Below are 16,433 nucleotides of genomic sequence, written 5' to 3'. Positions count from 1 at the left end.
CACACCAGGGTCACACAGCAGGGTCACACATCAGTGCCTTCTGTCGCTCTGTCCTTGACATGAGCACATCCCTCCTGCCCAGCCCCGCCGGCAGCATTAAAACCTCCTGGGCAAACCCCCTTTGGCTGGTGACTCTTGAGCAGGGCTGTGATGCACAGAAAACCGTGTGAAAGTAGAGTTTTGGCAACGAAAATGTGTGTATGGTTATTTGGGATAATTGGGACTTTTTTGTATATGGAGACTGCAAACAAAATCCCTCCAACCATGTGCAGCCAGGTCTGGTACATATAGAAATCTCTGGGAGCTGTCAAATCCGAGGGTGCTGCTGCTGTAGAGCAGTTTGGGAATTTGTCCCCGTGGTTGGTAGGACAAGCAAAGGAATTGCTGCTGCTGTGAGAAGGTATTTTAGATTCGCTGCTCCAAGTGACCTGGTGTGTGTTTTGTGAAGTGCAATGCAGGGTCTGTGCTCCCCTCACTCACCCGATTTTCCCTCTCTTCCTGCAGGAGGAGGATTGTTGGATGAAGGCCAACTCCAGGACTCTGAGCCAGATGTCAGAGAAAAGTTGGATTCTTTTGTGAGCAGCTCACACAGCATCCACAAGTGCCCTTCCCCGTGGCGGCTCCTGGAGGTGCCGAGGTCCTGGTGCAGACATGGCATTTAGAAGGACAGAGGGAATGTCCATCATGCAGGCCTTGGCAATGACCGTGGCAGAGATCCCCGTGTTCGTTTACACAACGTTTGGGCAGGTACAGGGAGCGGGAAAGGTTTTCCTGTCACATTCCTTGGGCTTGTCTGTGTGAGATGGAGGCACAATGGGGTGGTGCTGGGGGACCTGGGCAGTTTGAGGGATTGGAGGAATTGCAGGGGGAGTTTGGGGTGGTGGAAGAGAGCTGTTCTGAGTGGGCTTGGAGAGGAGAGAAAAGCACTTCCCACATCCCTCCCTGGGAGAACACCCAGGTTCAATCTTTCTTTTCATCAAAGGCGCTAAAAAAAGACTTGTCTTTTCAAGAAGAGTAATATGTTCCTCACTTGTAGTGATGCAGCACTTGGAGCGGTAAAGCTCAGCCTCACACCAGGGTTTCAGAGCTGAATTTAGGTAACCTGGATTGCATCTGTCCCAGGCTGTGTGCAGATTTTGCAGTGTGTTTTGGCAGTGAGGATCGAGACTGAATTCTCCAGGTCCTGTCAAAATGATGCTCCACAGTCTCTTTGCTGCTATGACTTAGTTGTGTAGCAGAGGGCGTGTTTTATGGGTGGGAGGGTAAAGCCAAGGTGTTTCATGTTTTACGCTGTTTTAAAATTTATTTTTTAGAGAAGGGCAGCGGAATTGGTTTTTCATTGTTGCTCTTCCATTTGTTTTGTGTTTAAAGTCTGTGTTCTCTCAGCTGCGGCTCTCTCCAGGCCTGCGCAAGGTGCTGTTTGCCACAGCTCTGGGGACGGTGGCCTTGGCTCTGGCCGCTCATCAGCTGAAGCGACGCCGCCGCAGAAAGAAGCAGATTGCTCCGGACAAGTGTGGCTTTAAGCCAGGAGGGATCACAGTGCCCATCCTGCCCACCAGGAGGGTCTCCTCTGTGAAGAAAGGTTGGCCTCGCAAAAAGGGAAAAGGCCCCCAAGAGGTTGTACAGGGAGTGATGGGAAGGTGTGGGGAGAGGAAGGCAAAGCCATTTGTGTCATGCTTCCGTGTGGAATGAAGTGGGAATTCTGAAGGGCAGTGCCATGAGCTCCTCACGGGGTTTGGGGAGCAAAGGGAGAGACTCTGAGCTCACAGTCCTTGGGAACAAAAGGTGTCCTGATGTTTTCCCTGAGGTTTGCAGTTCCCATCCCCTTTCCTGTAGGCAGCCTGTGGACCATTACCAGGCTGCCCCAATAATAACAGCCCAGGCATGCAGTGACCTGGCTGTGCATTGATCTCGTGATGTCAGTGCTCAGCTGAGGGGAGGGGAGGGTGGCCTGAGCCAGGCTGGGCAGTTGAGAGTTTCCATCCAGCTCTGTGGTGATTCCCAGACCTTGGGCAGCTTCTTCACCTGCTTGTACTGATTTTAGGGGTAAGACTGACCCAGGCCCTCAGCAAAGCACTTTAGGGATTAAGCATTTGTTTGGTGAAACATGAAAATCAAGGGAGCTGTGTCCGTGTTCTGCCTGTCCTGAGGGAAGGTGGAGGAGTTTTTGCTTGATTGTTTCCACTTGCTTCTTGCTGTCCATAAGCAGTGAATCCATTCCTCAGCCTCAGATCCCCACTGATACCAATCTCAGAGCAAAGCACAGCAGACAGGAGATCTGTTCCTCATTTCTAGGTATTGGTTACTGCTTTGCCCATTCACAGTTACACTGGACAAGGTGATATTCCCCCCCCCCCCCCCATTCCCTGCTGCAGTCACCTGGGCCTAAAATCCTGTTTTTGTGTGTCCTTTCCAACTGCAGGATACTCCAGCAGGAGAGTCCAGAGCCCTGGCAGCAAGAGCAATGACACACTCAGCGGGATTTCCTCCATTGAGCCCAGCAAACATTCCAGTTCCTCCCACAGCCTCGCCTCGGTAAGGACCTTCCTTGTCAGCAGGGCTGGGAGGTGTCAGTGCACAGACCTGTCAGGACATCACCAAGTCCTTGGGCTTGTGCTGGCCCACGGAGCAGAACAGGTTGCAGTATAATTGTAGGGTGGGTTCTGATGTGAACTTTGCACTGAGTGTTTGCAGTTCCCTGTGAGCAGCAGTTTTTTGTGGCCAGGAGCTCCAGGGTTCCTTGGCCAGTTCTTTGGCCAAGGAGGAGTCACAGAAGGGATTTCCTGTGGGACATGGCCATGATTCCTTGGAGCTCTCTGCAGCCCCCTCAGGGAGTTAGGCTGGGTTGTTTCTGGGTCTCACAGCAATGGGGAGCTTGTTTCCTTCCCTCTGTGGTGGGGGTTTGGGTGGCCCAGCAGCCCCTCCCTTCTGTGCTGGGGCTGCTCACAGCTTGCTTTGTTCTTAAAACCAAATTAACTACCAAAATCTGATAGCTCTCTTCAGGAAACAGCACAGGGTGAGAATACAGCCTAGTCATTTTGCCTCCTCCAAAGCCAAAAAGCAGCCTGTGAGTACAGGTAATTCAGGCTTAACCAGGTGGGAGAAGCCATCAGTGCTTATATCCTTTTATAAGACCAGAACGGGGAGCATTTGTGTCTCCAGGACCTGTTTCTCATCTCCATTGCTCAGAGCTAACAGGGGGACACAGATGAACCTCTGTGAGTTGCTGCAGAGCCCTCCCTTGTCATCACCCGGGCTCAGAGGCTGCTTGGCAATGCTGGGGCAAGGAGAGGGAAAATCACTCCTTTGAAAGGAGCTGTGGGGTGTCAGCACTCCTCAGCACATGCTGGTGTTGCTGTTTTTAGTACAGCTAAAGCAGCAGGAGTTTCCAAAATCCGTGCCGGCCGAGCTGTGTCTCCAGCAGGCGGCAGTGCCGGCACGGAGCTGGGCAGGCACAGCATTCCCTGGGAGCTGGGATGGCATGGGATGTGTCCCTGGGCACCCAGCTCTGTCCAGCCCTGGCCTCTTTCCCCTCCACAGGCACTCACATCCATGTAATTCCCCCGTGGCTTCTCAGTTCACACAGATGCTGTCCAGGTTTTGTATCACTGAAGTTCTATTTCTCTTTAAATAAAAAGCACTCCATAAATACCATTTTCCACTGTTAGTGCCTGGGTGGGCATATCTCCCAGAGAGGCATCTGCTCTGTACAGATGAGCTGACCCTGTATTATAGTCTTTATATTATTTGGTGGAAAAACAGCTCATCCTTTGCACAGCTGCAGGTTTTGCCTGTGCTCTCATTTGCTTCCTGGCTCTTTTTTGCCATCCAGTAGGTAAATTGGCAGCGGTGAACTGATGATTTGCAGGATCTCAAGGTGATTTATTAACACTCCACAGGGATTGATCAATGGAGGCAGGACAGAAATTCATCTGTCAGCTGATTATAGTAGCTTTTTTTTTAGTACCAGGCTCATGTTTGGACATCTTTCTGTAAGCCACAGGAAAACATTGGTCACTGATAGTGTTGGATCCAGCACTTTATTGGGTCAGACTTTAGAAGACATCGATGCCCCGGTGTGAAATTGGACAAAGCTGAACTGACACTGCTGTGTGGATTGTCAAGCTCAGCCCTCTCAGGAGAGGGTCTGGGTACAAAGAGAAGAGTGAGGATTCCCCTTGCCCTCTGGGGAACCCTCAGCTGTATTTTTTCTGTGAAAAAATTTTTTGTTTGGACTGTGCTTGTTACATTGCCACTTCCAGTGTTTTTAATACAGGCAGCTGGGGCTGACATGAGCTTTCCATCAAAATCCTGGTGCCTTTGTAGCAATTGCTTTGGAGTTTTCCTGGGCTGTTTCCTTCATCAGTGCTCTCCTTTTAGTGCTCATCAATACAGGGGAGCACAAGGGCAAACATGGGGAAGGAAAATGCCTTGTTGCTGAAGGCTGGTGGTGTTTGCTTGGTCTTACCATCTCTAACGTGAAGAGAATTCAAAAGGCATTTACTGCCCTCTGTTCCCTTCCTGTAGATGGTAGCAGTCAATTCCTCAAGCCCAGTACCCCCAGGGATGTGGGAGGCCCAGGCAATGGGAGATGCTGGAGCCATTGGTGATTCCAGTGCAGAAAGCCTCTATGTTCAAGGTAAGCAGGCACAAGGGTAACATTGCTCTGGGGGGGTTGTTTATCACTGTGAGAGCAAGAAGGGGGTGAGAATTGACACAAAGCATCAGCAGCTCAAGGTGGAGCTCTAACAGAAAGTTCCCTTCCATTCTCAGCTTAAACTCAAATAAAAATCCCATCTTCTCCGAAAAAACCCTTTTTTGTCAGTGAATAATTTACTTCCAAAATACTCTTCTTGAGCAACAGGCTTATCTTGTGCAGAGAACAGTACTTTGGCAGTAACAGGGATGATGCTTTAACCAGTTTGGGGATGTTCTCCTTCTAATCCAAAAGAAACCATATTTTAAAAGGAAAGAAATAGAATATGCTTGTTCTTTCTGTTGGGGAGGGATTTCCCTCTTTTCTGGTTTGTCTGAGTGAGCAAAGACTCATCCTGTATCTCTTTGTTCTTGAGTGCCCTGGGACTCTCACAGCCAGTGTTTGGTTGGGTTTCCAGGCATGGAGCTGTTTGAGGAGGCCCTGCAGAAATGGGAACAGGCACTGAGCATCAGGCAGAGGGACAGTGCTTGTAGCAGCACCCCTGTGCCCTGGGACAGCAGGAAACAGCAAGAGAGCATGTCTGAGAACATCTCAGAGGTAGGTCCCCACATGCTGAAAGGCCAGCCTGGAAGCAGCAAACAGTGGGAGGTTAAAAGGAGAGCAAATTAAGGGCAGAGTCAGGCCAGACTCTGTTTAAGAGCTGTCTGTATCTGCAGCTTCCTTATGCAATGGGTGTGGGTGTTTTTAATTTCTTTCTCTTTTTAATACGTCTCGCCCCCTCATTCCCCAGCGTTTCCATCCACCTTCCAGCCTTGTGTCACTCACTGTCACACGTGTCCTCCCGTGGCACAGCCTGTGGTGAGGAGAGGCTCTGATGAATGCAGCACTGCTTTGGCTGGCAGTGTTGTCTCTGTAACTTTTTAATGCATTTAAAATGGAGATCTTGATGGTCACTGCCACTTCTGGGAGCTGGGTGGAGAGCAGAGCCCAGCTCTGTGTGTGTGGATGGGGAAAGCAGTGGTAATTTTATAGGAGCTGGATATGGCCCTGGTCCCTGCTGGGAGATGTGCATCTCACTCAGCCTCTGCAGCTACAGAAACCAGGATTTTAGGAAGTCCCTTGCTGTCTGGGACTTGTGGACTGTGCAGGGTAGACCTATGTTAAAGGAGATCTAAACTAGAATGGCTCAGTGACAGCCACAAAGCTAAAAAAACCTGCTGCAGCTCAGGACTGTGAAAGGAGCTGAACTCCCAACTTTCCAGGAGTTCTCATTGGGGAAAAAAAATGTTCCCAGCCTTTTGTAAACAGAGTCTGGTGTAGTATGTGGGACATTTGTCTTTTGTGCTGGATAATATTTATCCAAGACAAGTCTGGATTCTGTTGTTGTTGGCTTTCCTTGAAGGGGCCTGTAGTATTTCTAAAACTGCTTTAAAACTGGTTGATCCATTATGAAAATAGATTTTGTGCTTCTTGTTAATGCTTCTGTCTTCTGGGTGAGCTACTCATGCAAACATAGGGGCATGAAGACAAGATGCTGTTTAAGTCTTACTTTCCCCACACCTTTTTTTTTCTTTTTCATCCTCCTGTGTTGCTTACAATAAACTTTGCTTGTGCCCAGCACCTTAACCTAAATATTCTGTTACCCAGTTCTGGATATCCTGTTATATTCAACACAAGTTTCCTGATGTGATTTCTCCTGGAAGTTAGGCTAAAGTCAAAAAGCAGAAGATTTAAGTGGTGTATAACTTATTAAAATACCTTTTTTCCTGGGTTCCAGGTTAAAGTTCTTTAGTTCTTTCTTCCTTTTTTTAACAGGAAAATAAAATTGTGAAGCTCAAAAGCCAGAGGGTTTGAGTAGGCTGTGTAGAAGCTTCCATCCCCGTGCATTATTAGCTGCATTGTAGGATTAATGACTCCTCTCTCTTTTTATTTTTAATCATTTAATCTGCAGACTGCAAATCCCATTTTTACTGAAAATTTCCTCCCGTATTTGTGCTGTCCAATCTGTCTGTGCCCAGCTGGCCAACTAAGGGTGACATTTATGTGTGTTGCAGGAGGAGTCCCAGAAAAGGGAGTTTGCTGAGAAGCTGGAGTCCCTCTTGCACCGAGCCTACCACCTCCAGGAGGAGTTTGGCTCCTCTCTGCCGTCGGACAGCGTGCTGCTGGATCTGGGTAGGGCACCTGGCTGCAGTAAAATGCCAATTTCCTGCCTGGCTTTATGTCTTTTCTGTAAGCCAGGCAAAGGAGTGACGAAGTAGGAGTGGAAGAGAGCACAGGAGCTAAGAGGAATGTTGGTCCATGAACTCCAACACGTGTGGCTTCTTTCTCTCCTCCAGAGAAGACTTTGATGCTCCCACTGGCGGATGGATCCTTGCGGCTGCGGACGGATGACGAGGACAGCTCGGCTTCAGAGGATTCCTTCTTCTCTGCAGCAGAGGTGACTGAAGTGGCAGCTCTGTGTCACAGCCCAGTGGCTTAGAGGGAAGGCACAAAGGCAGTAGAGCCGAGCACATCCTGGGAGAGAAGATGATCAAACACAGAGCAACAGCCCCAGGCTGGGAGGTTCATGATGGATGTTAGGAAAAGATTTTAATGAGGGGGATGGTGCAGGCTTTTCCAACCAGCTCTTCTTACCTACTAGAGAAAACATGCACTGACAGCTAGGAAAAGTGCTGTTACCTAATGTGTGATGGCTTGGTGGTGCAAATTTTATGGAATATTGAGCTTTTTATTGAGACAGCTTTTGGTGAAAAAAGAAATATCTTTGCATGAAACATGACAAACTTTGCTAGCTGGAGATTCTCTGAAGAAGGCCCACCTTGCTTGTGTGCAGTTGCTTGTGTATTTGCAAATATATAACGAGCTCATTTTGTTCTTTCCACATCTCTTGTTACCTCTACAGCTCTTTGACTCTCTCCCCTTTGAGAAAATGCCATTCCACCTCTCCAAGCCAGTGGCAGCATATGAAGAAGCTCTGCAGTTGGTGAAAGAAGGGAAGGTTGCATGCCGGACGCTGAGGTGAAGAGCCAGCTGGAGCTGTGGGACCTTGTGTCCCTGGGGCACTGTGAACACACCATCTGCCTTTGAGCAGCCCCATAACCAGAATAACCCTTTGGGGTCGTAAAATCACAGCATCCTTCCTGCTGGTTTGGCCTTGACAGGGAATTAACCCCAGATTTTAGGGACTCGCATGTTAAGAAAGAGTAATTGTCCCAGGAAATTAGTGATAGAAGTGTGACTGTTCTGGGAAGCTGGCATAGTCCTGTACCAGCCTTCCAGAGGTGCTCTGTCCCCCTCTGGGAGCTGGATAAAGGGAATGTCACTGTTGCTTTCTCCTATGCACAGACTGGGAATTCAGTTTTTTGTTTTTACAGGACCATAGTTGTATGAACACCAACATCAGAACCGGAATTTACACAATTCTTCCCCTTTCCGTCTAGGACAGAGCTCCTTGGCTGCTACAGTGATGAGGATTTCCTGGCGAAGCTGCACTGTGTCAGGCAGGCATTCCAGGTGAGAATGGCTCCAGGCTCCTGGGTTTCCATGGCACATGGCTGCCAGCAGCATGTTCCTGGAGAATGCAGTTTTGTTTCCTAGGTTCCAGCATATTAAAGGTTAACACTGGTGTGCGCAGCATTGCACTGCTTCATGTCCTGCCCTTTTTTTTTTTTTATTCCCAACTCAGAATTTGAGAGTGTGTAGCTGATCACAGGAGACATCTGTGTTCCTTTTCCAGGAGCTGCTGGAGGATGAAAGCAATCAGCTGTTTTTTGGGGAGGTTGGGAAGCAGATGGTGATAGGACTGATGACAAAAGCTGAAAAGGTAGGAAGTTTGTGTAACAAGTAAACTGTGTCTTGAGCACAGAGTACTTGTTCCCCTATCCCAACTCAGTTTGTCCAGTGTGTTGGAAGAAGAAAACTTCATCTGCGTGCTGGCGACTACTATGATGTTGATGTCAGCTCAAATCTGAGTAGTCAAACTTGTGTTTTGTTTGTCTGCTCTCCCAGAATCCCAAAGCTTTCCTGGAAAGCTACGAGGAGATGCTGCGTTATGCCTTGAAGCAAGAGACCTGGCCGACCACTCAGCAGGAGCTCGAGGGAAGAGGGGTTGGTAAAGACATTATCTTCACAGAGTTGCAGAGGAGTTGGAAGATAATCCTTGCCCAGAGAGGCTTTGGAATTCCCATCCCTCAAAGTGCTTAAGGCCAGGCTGGATGGGGCTTGAAGCAACCTGGTTTAGTGGAAAGTGTCTCTGCCCATGGCAGAGGGTGGAACTGGATGGTTTTAAAGTCCCTGACAAGCCAAACCACTGTGATTGTATTGTAATGCAAATGTAGGAATGGCTCAGGAGTCAAAGACCTGCTGTTGAAACAGATCACATTGACTTCAGCTTTTACAACTTCTTGCTTCGAACCAAAAGAGCCCGTCCCTCTTTTTAAAACCTGTTTAAAAGACTGTTCTGCTCCCTGACAGGTGGTGTGCATGAGCTTCTTTGATATTGTGCTGGACTTCATCCTCATGGATGCTTTTGAGGATCTGGAGAACCCTCCCTCCTCCGTGCTGGCTGTGCTGCGCAATCGCTGGCTGTCAGACAGCTTCAAGGAGACGGTGCGTGAGACAGGGAGTGTGAGATCAGTGCCAAGGCCAGAAAAGAGCATAACCTCATCTTTCCCAGCTGACTGAATTCTCTCTTTATAAATGCCACGCTTTCCTGAAGCTCTAAACAACAGTCTTCTTGTGCGTGGAAATTGTTTACAGGAAAACTTTCCTTATTTTGGAAGTGTCTGGTTGGCAGCCAGACTTATGGCTCTAGGGGCCTTTATCAGTGATGCCATGGTGATGTTAAAAGATGACAGCACCTATCTTTATGAATGACAATAAAAGGGCCAAAATGTAGGGAAAAATATGTGGGTTTTAGTACATGGCCCTTCATTCTGGCAGTACCTCAGAATACACTGAAGTTCAAATTGCAAAGTTTTCCTTTAGTCCTGCCCCCAGCTGTATTTTTAAGACTGATTAGTTTGATATACTGAGAGTAAAATGGCACTTTGTAGCAGCTGTCTGCTTACAAGGGATCCTAGGCTGTTGGGCAACTATGTCAGATCATATTAACAATCTTCAAAAACCCTTTGGCTTCTCTGGAATGGATCTGAAGTGGCTAAATCTGCTTCCAGTTTGCTTGAATTTTGTCATTTTCGAGATGTTGGCACAAAAGGGTGACTGCTTTGATGACAATGTGTTGGTAAACTTCAGGTTGTTTTAAATAATCCCAGTAACTAATGAGCTCTCTCTGTTAATTGCAGGCTCTAGCAACTGCTTGCTGGTCAGTTCTGAAAGCAAAAAGGAGGCTTCTGATGGTAAGCAAAATTAATCAAAAGGGAAAGAATCTAATGTATCTGAGGCTGAAGAGAGAACACATAGATCTTGACAAAGTACAAATTCTTAAGTGGTAGAAGACTGAACAGTCACCTTCTTTGTGATGCTTTAGAGCCCTGGGGTCCTGCAGTCACTGCTCCCGTGCTAAGCCAGTATTTTACTGAATCAATCTGAGTTCATTCTCCCTTTTTTTAATATGAGGATTCAAACGACAGTGTTGCCTGTCTGGTATTCCCTCTCCCTGCTCACAATACTGTAGGAATGACCAGACCCCAAGCAACAAGGGACTGCTCCTGAGTTGTATTTTCCTTGCTGGCAGCAAAAGGAATGGTTCAGGCACTGCTCTGCTCCCCAGTGCTGATGCTAATTAGCCATTACTTGATGAGTTTCACTTAAATCTGTGACTTCCTAAAGTATCACAGCAGAGAAGTTTATGGAGCAGGGGAACAGGAAGCCACAACTTCACAACCCTGGTTTTGCCACAGGGTCTGTGGCCTCTGGCAAGTTTTCAGCTCAATCCCACAGCCAGCTGGTACAACAGGGTTTGGCTCCTGAGATGACACAGAGAGAAATGAGAGCACTGGAAGCTCTACTGGTGCTGTCATGCAATAGCTCTGCCTTGGATATTTGCATGTCCTTTCCTGGCTTGGTCAGCAAATTATAAATAGAGGCTATAAAGGCTGGCTGGTGATTGCTTTTCATTTTCTTCTGTTCATTTTCCTCTTGAAATAGCAGTTTAGAAACATGAAGATAAAGAGCTCTAGTCATCCTTCAAGGGATCTGAAAGATAAATGTAGTTTTGCAGGAAGAGATGTTCCAAATAACTCTTACTTCAGTTACTGAAGCTTTCTGGCAGGGAAGTTGGTGGCTAATATGGAATAAGATGCTAATTCTGTCTGAGAATGAAGATGAACTAATTCTGTCCTTCCCTGTGACAGGTACCAGATGGCTTTATCTCTCATTTCTACTCCGTATCGGAGCATGTCAGTCCTGTTCTAGCCTTTGGTTTTCTGGGGCCCAAGCAGCAGCTATCTGAAGTCTGCAGTTTCTTCAAGGTAGGGTGGTTTTTCTGCACCTCACCTGTGTGGGACTCCTGTCTGCTGCCTTAAAGCTGCTGATATTGGTAGGTGAAGGAGGTCTGACTAAACCTTCGTTTTTTTGCAGCACCAGATCGTGCAGTATCTGAAGGACATGTTTGACTTTGACAACGTGAGGTACAGCACCGTGCAGCTGCTGGCAGAGGACATCCTGCAGCTGTCGCGGCGGCGCAGCGAGATCCTCCTGGGATATCTGGGCACCGAGACTGCCCCGGAGATGAATGGCACACTTCCTGGGGAAACAGAGCTGCTGAAGGAGGAGCTCATCTGATGGCAGTGGAGGAAAACACTTTTGTACAAGGACCTTTTCCTCCCAGAGGTGGTTAAAACTACCTGCAAAGTGCAGCGGTGGCAGCGAGACTATGTGAACACACAGCAGTCTGGCGGGACCTTCTGCTTTTTGTAGCCAGTAGTGTTTGCTGGGATGGATCCAGGACCACTTGCCAACTTATGGTTTGAATTTCTTCTTTGTTCCACCTTCCTGTCATTATTATTACTTTCAATGTTTCCTATATACATTGTATCTTGAACTGTCCGGGCCCAGATTTTTGCCCAATTCTCTTGAATAGGGCAATGTTTGTACCTGTTTTGCCTTTGTGTTTTCTGGGAGGTGAATCCCTGACGTTTACGATTGTGTGTGGGAACAGAAATATCATTGGTAAATTCTCCACTTGACCATTAGCTTCTCAAGGAGGCTTTGCTTGCTTTGGGATTTTTATTACTGTTCTTCTCTGTTGTATTCCAACAGACATTAATTACTGCTGATTTTTTCCTTAAGTGTGATAAGATACTCAATGTGACTAGTAAAGATTTTCTTTCTTGGGGAGGAAGAAATAGTTCTGTTAAGCACTGAAGTAAAATGCAGACTTTCGTAAGCAGTCTGAAGCTCTAGGGAAATTGGTCTGTTCCCTTGGTATTGCTGCTGTTTGCAGACCAGATGACAAGCTCTGTGTCCTGGTCATCCTTGCTTAGGAGGTTGCTGAGGTCTGTGTTTGCCCCCAAGGCAGGTTGGTGTGAGAGGAGGGGATTTGCATTCTCCCTGTGCTTGCACAAAGTCTTTGACATCCATCAAAGTGCCTTGCTGGATTTCAGAATGAGCCAGCAGCAGCTTTTGCTGGGTAGGAGGTGTGGAGTGTGTACAAGCTGGGGAAAAGGGTAATAATGTGGTGCCTATTGCTGTTATGCACAGGATAGTGAGAGGTGTAGATGCTGGATGTGAGGTTATGTGTGCAGATAGTTGGAGAGCTGGGTTCAAGCTTCTAGAGAGGAAATGACTCTTTACAGTCTGTCAGTTCTAAGAAATACAGCATAATTTTGGGTAATGATCAAATGTGTGTGTGTATGGCAGTGCTTCTCAAATGCTGTGATCCTGACTGCCCAGCCAGCACCTGGAATCTGGCTGCCTTGGGATGTGAGCTGAGCTGGATACTCGTGTAGGACAGCAGCAATGGAGTGTGCTGCACTTAGTGAATCATAAAAATCACAGAATGATAGAATATGCTGAGTTGGAAGGGGCACATCAGGATTGAGTCCAACTTGTGTCTCTGTACAGGACACCCCAACATTCCCACCACGTGCTGAGGGAGTTGTGCAAACTTCTTGAACTCTGTCAGGCTTGGTGCTGTGACCGCTTCCCTGGGGAGCCTCTTCAGTGTCCAACCACCCTCTGCATAGAAAACCTTTTCCTGATATCCAACCTAACCTCTCCTGAGGTTCTACCCTCTCTCAGCTTCATGCCATTGGCTCAAGGCAGTCCTGGCTTTTGTGTGAGGTTTGCAATGATTTACTGAGTCTTCTGTGAGTGCAACGCCACAGATAAAGGTGTGATCCAGCCTGTGCCTTCTTCTGTTCCAGTCCACATATAGGTCCAAGTCCAGCCCTCGGAATGAGGAGGTCTTTAGGACTTCCACAAAAACATGAGCCTCACTGTTTTTGTTCCAGACTGATTAGTTACCCCTTGTGCCTGTTCTGGGTGAAAGACACAAGGCTTACCCGGACTATTTTTGCAAGTGGAAAAAATATGTAAGAATCTGGAATTTCCATATGAGTGGAAAGTCAGTGCGTGGGCTTGGAGAATACAAATGCTTTCTTCCTCTTCAGATATCTAATGCGGATTCTGCTGGTAAAGCAGGAAGGAAGTAAACAGAGAAAAAAAGTAAACAGGAGGACGTAAAAGGAGCAGATAAATGTGCTGTGCCATGTGTTCTAGGGACACCCTCCCTGAGCAGGGAGGTGGGACCAGATGACCCACTGTGGTTCCTTCCAACCTGACCCATTCTGTGGTTCTGTGATTCCTTGAAATGTTTTGATGTTTGCAGGGGGGTGCGTGTAGAGCACAGTAACATCTGGTGCTCTGTAAGCACATCAGACTGATGTGGCTTATCCTGGAAACCAGATTAATGCAATAAACAGGACAATGCTGAGGCAGAAATTAGGAGCAGCTGCCCCAAGTGAGGCTGCGTGGAATGAACTGTTATGAGAAGGATTTAAGAGACAGCAGTTGAAACTAGGAAAGGTCTCTGAGGTGTCTTGCTCCTGGCAGTGTGCAGGAAGAGAAGAAATGGAGGATGTTGTATTAGCATGACACACCTGCTACATGTAAACTGTGATTTGAAAGTATGGTATATTCTGAAAGCAAGTTACTTTGCCAAAAAAATAATGTTGATAGTGCTTTGTGCTCATGTATGGCTGGTTTAGAAGAAAGTCACTTCAGCAGCTTTTGTACGGTTAAAAAGATGCTAAAATGTGAAGATTAATATAATGAGATGGACTGTAATTCTAAACAATTAGTGCTGTTAAATTCTCATTTTTAGTGTTGTTTTATGTGTATTTATTTAGTATTTTGAGTGTCCTTGGCCTCAGTGCTTGGGCAGCCTGCCTGTTTTGTGTACAGACAAGAACACTGACTTTGGGCTTTTGCATCTTTGTGGGAGAGGATACTGAAACAGGGTCCCCGTGAAGCAAACACTAACTTGCACTGTGGCTTTTTAAGCTGAGAAATTGTAAATTCCTAATCAATGAAATGAAGAAAGACTGTTTTATTACAGCTTGATGCTTTTCCTTAGCCTTTATTTCAAGTAGGTTACACAGCCCTCCCAGTGAAGGTAAAGAGGAATCTGCCTCGGGAACATCCACAGCTTCTTAAAGGTTGAGTTCTCCGCCTTTTCCCACCAGCAGTGACTTGGTCCTGCACCAGCCAAGGGTGTTTGCCAAGACAAACTGGTTTTATCTTTACTGGGATGGATGTTAAACTTCTCTACACCTCCCTCTCCCTCTCACTTCATCGCTGCTTTTTGTCCCTCCCCAGTCCCAGTGCAGCTCAAGAGGAAAGGCAGAAAGGTGTCTGCAGCCTCTGGAGGGAAGTTCAAGGATCAGCAGGTGGACAGGGGCTGTTCCTGTGGAAGAAGCTTTCCCTGGTCTGAGCAGTGGTGTCAGCACTTGCTGTGTTCAAGTCCTTTGGATGCAGCCCTCAGGCTCATCCCACCCAGAGCAGGGCCCAGCCCAAAAGGTGACTCTCGTGCTCACCTGTATTGCAGGCTAGAGTTAAAGGATGTGATGGAACACCTGCCTGCCCTCTGGCTTCCTGAGATCCTTAGAAAATCCCTTCCCCAGCATATTGTGTTTAGCAACAGAAATTCTTCAGTATTAGTAGCAGCTGTGTATTCGGGTAGAATCCCTTGAGATAAGGCATTTGCCTTTTTTTATGATGAACTCTTATTCTCAAGGGGTTAAATCATCCTGGGCTGACACTTGCAAGATTTTAACACTGATGGGGATTTAAAGTGGCTTAGCAGCTATGAAATAAAATCCCTCAATAGTGTCTGATGCTTAAAACAGAATTTAAAATATGCATGCCTTTCATTTTTTATGTGGAGGTTGTAACAAGATTCACCAGAGGTTAAAGTACATCCTTGGTACTTTAGTATGTATGGAGAGACTATGCCAAATGGCTCTAGGAGGGTCTTTATGATCTTTAAAGCACATTAATAAAAAAATTATTAGAAAAAATCTGCCTTGTATCTACAAGATCAGTGTGGCTTTGAAGAACGTGACTTGTGTTGTCTCATACAGGGAGGTGGGAAAGCAGGATTTTTTTTATCCCTCTTCATTACAACATTCCTCTGCCATATCTGAAATTAATGAATGTAAACTTGTGCCTATTTTTTTCCTTGATTTCCTAAAGGTGTAAAAATCTGTTCTTGTTTTGCTTCTATCCTTTTCTTTGCAGCTAATTTTTAAAAAGTATCTTTAATCATAGGATGTGGGCATTACAAGTAAAATAAAACTTTCCTTCATGATTGTGGTTTTTTTCCTAAATTTCCTGGCGAAACATGGTAGAAACTCAGTCTTTGGTTTCTGATTTAGGTGACAGTTGGGGTGGCATGTCTGCTGCTAGTGATGGTATCAAACAGGGCTTGCTGTTCCTAGGGCTAAAAAGAGGAACTTGAAAGGTTTAAATGTAAAGTTAATGGGTTTGATTGCATGGGGAGTCTTCCTGGGTCTACTGACAAGTCCACAGATGAAGTGGGCTATAAAGTAAACACAACAACTCCTTGTACTTTGAGCTGTGGTTGGAAACTGTGGGGTTTCATTTTTCAGATTTTTCTGTGGTGGTTTGGCTGTGTTGGGGTGTGGTGTGAGCCTGCTGTGATGAAGAGATAGCAGAAATCCCAGTGAGGAGCAGAACCTCCTAAACATTGTCCAAGTTCCTGTAGCACTTACCAGCTTCCCAAACTCTGTGAAACCCAGACTAGAGCCTGCGGGTTGGTATCAGAGCTGCCTATCTGCTGAGCAAGGCAAGAAAATCATCTTCTTGCTCTTCTGAAACAGCTACAGTGGATTTAAATACTTTCATTTTCAAACGATAGAGAAACCAGACTGAATCAGATCAGCTGTTTCTTCCACACAGTGATTAAAATTTCATCCCTACGCTTAAAAATTAAAAAAGTAAAAATGAGTCTCAGCGTTAATGCAAGCCTGTCGTGAACTCAGAAATATGCAAATTGAGTGTTCATGGATAGGAAAATTTTTGTCTCGTGCCACACCCTGATCATTAGTTGAGAGAGTTAAAAGGAGTTTATCTCAGTTTCCATGGAGTCAGACTCCACACTCATTACAGCTCCTGAGCAGCTTTGTGCTTTTTTGTGCTGAGGCACAGAGCAAAGGCTGCTCCGTGTATTGACACTTTTTCCTCCTGTTCAGGAACGAGTGGGTGAATACAGCAATGAAGCCCACAATTTTCAGTACTTGTCATGGTACATAGATCAAATGTAATCCACTCTGCCAGCATAACTCTACATTCA

At 46.6% G+C, this 16,433-nt stretch overlaps 1 protein-coding gene across 1 annotated transcript; it reads left to right on the top strand.

Moving 5' to 3' along the window:
- Window positions 1–504: 504 nt before the first annotated feature.
- Window positions 505–15,428, top strand: MIGA2 (mitoguardin 2). The gene is made up of 15 exons (XM_014873200.2): window positions 505–747; window positions 1,372–1,582; window positions 2,423–2,535; window positions 4,528–4,639; window positions 5,115–5,254; window positions 6,712–6,829; window positions 6,994–7,094; window positions 7,560–7,675; window positions 8,098–8,170; window positions 8,394–8,480; window positions 8,666–8,764; window positions 9,131–9,265; window positions 9,961–10,014; window positions 10,972–11,088; window positions 11,198–15,428. Exons 1-15 carry the CDS (start codon window positions 652–654, stop codon window positions 11,399–11,401), a joined length of 1,776 nt encoding a protein of 591 aa, XP_014728686.1. The 5' UTR covers window positions 505–651; the 3' UTR covers window positions 11,402–15,428.
- Window positions 15,429–16,433: the final 1,005 nt, after the last annotated feature.

Source organism: Sturnus vulgaris, chromosome 22, assembly GCF_052056855.1.
Source record: "Sturnus vulgaris isolate bStuVul1 chromosome 22, bStuVul1.hap1, whole genome shotgun sequence".
NCBI lineage: Eukaryota > Metazoa > Chordata > Aves > Passeriformes > Sturnidae > Sturnus > Sturnus vulgaris.
This window is presented reverse-complemented; position numbering and strand designations above follow the sequence as displayed.

What these genes read in the sequence shown, in the direction of transcription:
- MIGA2 (XM_014873200.2), top strand. Translation starts at nt 652, where the DNA reads ATGGCATTTAGAAGGACAGAGGGAATGTCCATCATGCAGGCCTTGGCA. An exon ending in CAGCGTGCTGCTGGATCTGG is followed by an intron (nt 6,830 to 6,993) that starts GTAGGGCACCTG and finishes TCTCTCCTCCAG; the next exon opens with AGAAGACTTTGATGCTCCCA. An exon ending in AGGAGCTCGAGGGAAGAGGG is followed by an intron (nt 8,765 to 9,130) that starts GTTGGTAAAGAC and finishes GCTCCCTGACAG; the next exon opens with GTGGTGTGCATGAGCTTCTT.